This window comes from Pinus tabuliformis, chromosome 7 (genome assembly GCF_031772625.1).
Source record: "Pinus tabuliformis cultivar Carrire ecotype Pingquan chromosome 7, CPIR1, whole genome shotgun sequence".
Lineage (NCBI taxonomy): Eukaryota > Viridiplantae > Streptophyta > Pinopsida > Pinales > Pinaceae > Pinus > Pinus tabuliformis.
In genome coordinates, this window is record NC_142293.1 from 1,988,669,322 (window position 1) to 1,988,673,794 (window position 4,473).

General features: G+C 45.2%; 1 protein-coding gene across 1 annotated transcript; it reads right to left on the minus strand.

The window, feature by feature from the left end:
* Positions 1-1,386: 1,386 nt before the first annotated feature.
* LOC149256442 (uncharacterized) lies at positions 1,387-2,340 on the minus strand. Its single transcript, XM_089455370.1, has one exon. The coding sequence runs from the start codon at positions 2,338-2,340 to the stop codon at positions 1,387-1,389; it is 954 nt and encodes a 317-aa protein (XP_089311496.1).
* Positions 2,341-4,473: the final 2,133 nt, after the last annotated feature.

Here is a 4,473-nt window from a genome sequence, read left to right on the forward strand (position 1 = left end):
CACGCGCCAAGAGGAATGCTTGATGGCGGAATCAATGAGAGGGGCACCAAGGTATTTGGAAGGGAGGGAATCAATGGAGAAGCCCAGAATACGAGCGATGGCTCTTTGAACGACAGGAGGGGTATGAAAGAAAAAGATATGAGATTTGGAGTTATTGATGCTGGTTCCTGAGGCCTCGGAGAAATCATTCAGCAGGGATTTGAACATAGAAGCTTCTTGGACAGAGGGGTACCCGAACAGCATGTTGTCGTCGACAAACTGCTGATGGGTAAGAGCAGGAGAGTTGTGGATGGAAAGACCTTTGATCTGCTGGGCAAGGCGAGCTTGAGTAATGTGGCATCCTAATCCTTCAGCCATAAGAACAAAAAGGAAGGGCGACAGAGGATCGCCCTGCCGGATACCTCGAGAGGGTCTGAAGGGGCGGGAAGGGATGCCATTGACAAGAATGGAGAAGAAAGTCGAGGATATGAGGCTATGAATCCATCGAACCCATAAAGGAGAGAAGCCAAAAGCTAACAACATTTTTTGTATGTACATCCAATTTAACTTATCAAAAGCTTTTGACAGGTCCAACTTGAGTATCATACCTGCTTGCTTGGTGTGCTTGAGAGAGTGTATAATTTCGTGCGAGAGGATGATGCCATCTAGGATCTGTCGTCCTTCCACGTAGCCAGATTGTTCCGGAGAGATGAGCAGGGGCAGGAGCGGTTTTAATCTGTTGGCTATGACCTTTGAAATCACCTTATAGATTACATTGCATAGAGCAATTGGGCGAAACTTGTCTGGGGTGATGCTGCCTTCTTCCTTTGGAATGAGCGCGATAAAAGTAGAATTGAGAGAGGGTAGAAGCCAGTGCAAGGTGCGCGACTCCTCTACAACTTGCCAGACTTCATCTCTGATTAAATCCCAGAAGGCATGGAAGAAGGTGGTTGTGAATCCATCCGGGCCAGGGGCTTTTCCTTCCTTGAGCTGATGCATTGCAGTGTCCACTTCCTGTTGTTGAACTGGGCGAAGAAGGAGCTTGTTGTGATCTTCGGTGATGAGTTTAGGCACATTTCGAGTGATTTTCTCAATGGCCGGCCTTCTGTCTTTTTGGGGCTCTTGGTGAACCTGCCGAAAATGCCTTATGAATTCCTGCTCAATCGCATCATGCTCTTCTACTCTTCCCCCCCCCTGCTTCTGAATGAAAGGGATAGAGTTATGCATTCTTCGCTGAACAGTTGTTCTGTGGAAGAACTTGGTATTTCTCTCCCCTTCCTTCAGCCATCTTATCCTTGATTTTTGCTTCCATAGTATTTCCTCCTGCTTTCTCCTCTCCTCTAATTGGTGATGAATGCGTTTCTCCTGTTCCAGAGTTTCTTCATTGTGCCCTTCTATGATTATTCTCTATTGGAGCTGTTCCATTTCCCTATTTAGATTCTGTTGCGCCTGAAAAATGTTTCCAAAGGTTTCTTGATTCCAGAGCTTGATATGAGTTTTGAGATACTTTAGTTTTTGTTGAAACTGATACATTTTGGAACCTTCAGGTGGCTGATAAATGTTCCAGGTGTTTCTGATGAAGTCTTTGAATGCGGGATGAGTGAGCCAGAACGCCTCGAAGCGGAATGGTCTCTTATTAGCATTACCCGGTCTTTGCCATTGAAGGGCGATGGGCCAGTGGTCCGAGCCTGCATACGGGAGAATTGTTGCTGTTATGTCCCCTCCTAAATGGACTGCGTTGTCAGTTAGAAGGAATCGGTCTAACTTGGAGGCAATTTGATGCCTTCCAATCCTTCGATTGCTCCATGTGTGCGTTCCATTGCAAAACTGAGTATCAATAAGGGCATTGTTTTGAATGAACTCCTTGAAGTGCTCATTTTCCTGCTCCAACCTTGTTCGACCTCCTTGCTTTTCCTCTAATTTAGTTATCATATTAAAGTCTCCTCCAATAATCCACAGGGGGTGGACTCTGTGTAGACTCAATGCTTCTATCGTGTCCAATAAAGCCATTTTACTGCCCGCTTCCTGAGGGAAGTAGACATTCGTTAGATGCCCATGAATGTTGGTACCTAGAATGTGAAAGCTTGCTTGGATGATGTGGTGGGATGCGTGTATATCTGAGAGCGCTATCGCTTGCGGGTTCCATGCTATAGCGAGCCCGCCAGAAGCCCCAGAGGCATCCACTGCCACTGATCTACTACCTACCCATGCTCTGGAGAGTATGTTTCCCAGAGTATCACTGTTACATTTCGTTTCCTGAAGGAAACAAATTTGTGGCCTTTCCTGCTTTATCATGTTCTTAATCATTCTGTGTTTTCCTGGGCTATTGAGCCCCCTTACATTCCATGATGTGAGCTTCATCTTTCACTATTGATGGTGGGTTTGTAGTACTTGGTCAGCTTCGCATATCTTCCTGAGTCAACCAGGATTTTCCCTAATGCAATTGTTCGTTGAAGGTCGGTTCTTCGCCCTCTTTTCTTGGAATCTTTTGGAGTGAGGCTCCCATCCCAGTGGCTGCCCAGTTGGATGCCTAACTGATGCTGCTGGTACGCCCTGGCTAAAATGACTTCCAGCGTGTTGAGTTGGTGCTCTGGTATCCTGTCAAACTCCTTCTTTTTGCATGCTGCTTCTAGCTCCAGGATATCGAGTCCTCCTAGGTCGATGCTTTCCGGCTCTTCATCCATCATTTGTGGTTGATCCATATCTTCTGGGGCTGTGGCTGTATTCATAGATTGGATGGGGGGGGCGTCCACCTCCATATCCTTTGTCTTTCCACTCAAGAGCTTTCTGGTATCTTTAGGAGGCCCAAGGTTCTTTACCGGTTGACTGGGAGGGGAAGAGGATCCTGGGGAAGGGGGGGAAGCAGAGGCAGGGAGAGGTTGGAGCTTTGGGATGGAAAGCAGGGGATCTTCAATGGTATTGGCTAGGATCTCGAAGCTGTTGCTAGTTGAAGGGAGGGATGAAGCTTCTGGCTGGGGTTTCTTCCCATTTGAGGGTTTTCTATGCGGTCTTTTTCGATTGGTAACCTTGGTAAATCCATCTTGGTTTTGCAAGTCAGAGGGATTGGGGGATTGGGGTTTGGCATTCAGAGGGCAGTCCCTGAAGAGGTGGCCAAGCGCATGGAATTTGCGACAACGAAAGGGGACATGTTCATAATCCAAAGGTTGAGTCCATTCATAGTCATCATGAGAGAGACTTACTGAGTCTGGTAAGGCCTTATCCAAGCGCATGAAGACGCAGATGCGAGCGTAGGATGTGTATTTGCACAGTTTCGTTTCTTCTGCTGCTTTTATGTATTCCCCCAGTCCATTTCCTATGTCTCTTAGCGATTCTTCATCCCAATATTCCTCTGGCAGTGAGTACATTCTGATCCATACTGGTGCCCAGCTGAGATCCTCCTTATCCGGGTTGAATCTTGCTGCCCATTCCCGTAAATAGAGACCAGCTGAGTTGAAAAAGTATGGCCCTTCGTCCATTACTCGGTTCCTGTCCTCGATGCAGAAAAAAATCGCCGTGAAGAACCCTTTTGGCCCTAGCTGTAGAGTGACATGGCCCTTGGGTTTCCATTTGGCCGAGATCCATCCCTGCAATGCTCTTTCTGTTGGCCAGAATCCGATAAATTTTCCAATGAGTGCATGATCCCTCATATACTGGATTCTCCCATTGATTCTGTGACTGGGTAGTTCTATTCTTGGCCTTTCAGTTGCTATGGGTTTGCATGTGTTCGAGGTTACCTTTGGTGCTTCTGTGTGCATTGTATCTCTTTCTGGTGTCTCATTATTTCTTCCTGCCTGGTTGAGGGGCGCATTTGTATTGTCTTGCTGAGGGGGTTCTCTGTTAACCCCTTCCTCATGTACCATTCCTGAGTGCGTCGCTCCTGGTTGCGCTGTCGATTCTTTTTCAACTTCTGGGGAGGGCTTTGAGGCCCCCCCTGAGATTTGCCCATTCTCGTCTGCTCTATGCTAGATGAGTGTAGTCGATCTGCATTAACCTACTGCTGCAGCACCGCTAGGACTGAATACTCTGCGCCGTCACGGGGTTTGCTCAAACCCTAGCTGCAAAGCCCAGATTCACATGTATTGCTTTTTCCGTATAAGAATTAAATTAAATGTATGTAAAAATTCTAATTAATTGTAGAAAAATCATTAGTAGGTAATATGATTAAGTCTATATACCATTACATAAGCATTTGAGATAAGTAAATGAAAGGGTATATCCAACAAGCCTTTTTAACAACCTAACATAATGATTTCTTTTCAAACATCTATTTCTCCAATAACACATCTAGTTAGGAAATAACAATGATATGGTATGAAGAATTAAGTTAGGTAATTTATAAAAATAACTTTAACCATGTAAAAAAGTATAGGGGAAGAACAATTACATAAAATATCGCTTATACATTTAAGATAATTAAAAGAAAGGGAGCTATAAAATAGGCGTTAAAATTATCTTAAAAGTATGTATTAGAAAGTCTCCAAATTCTTTATTCAA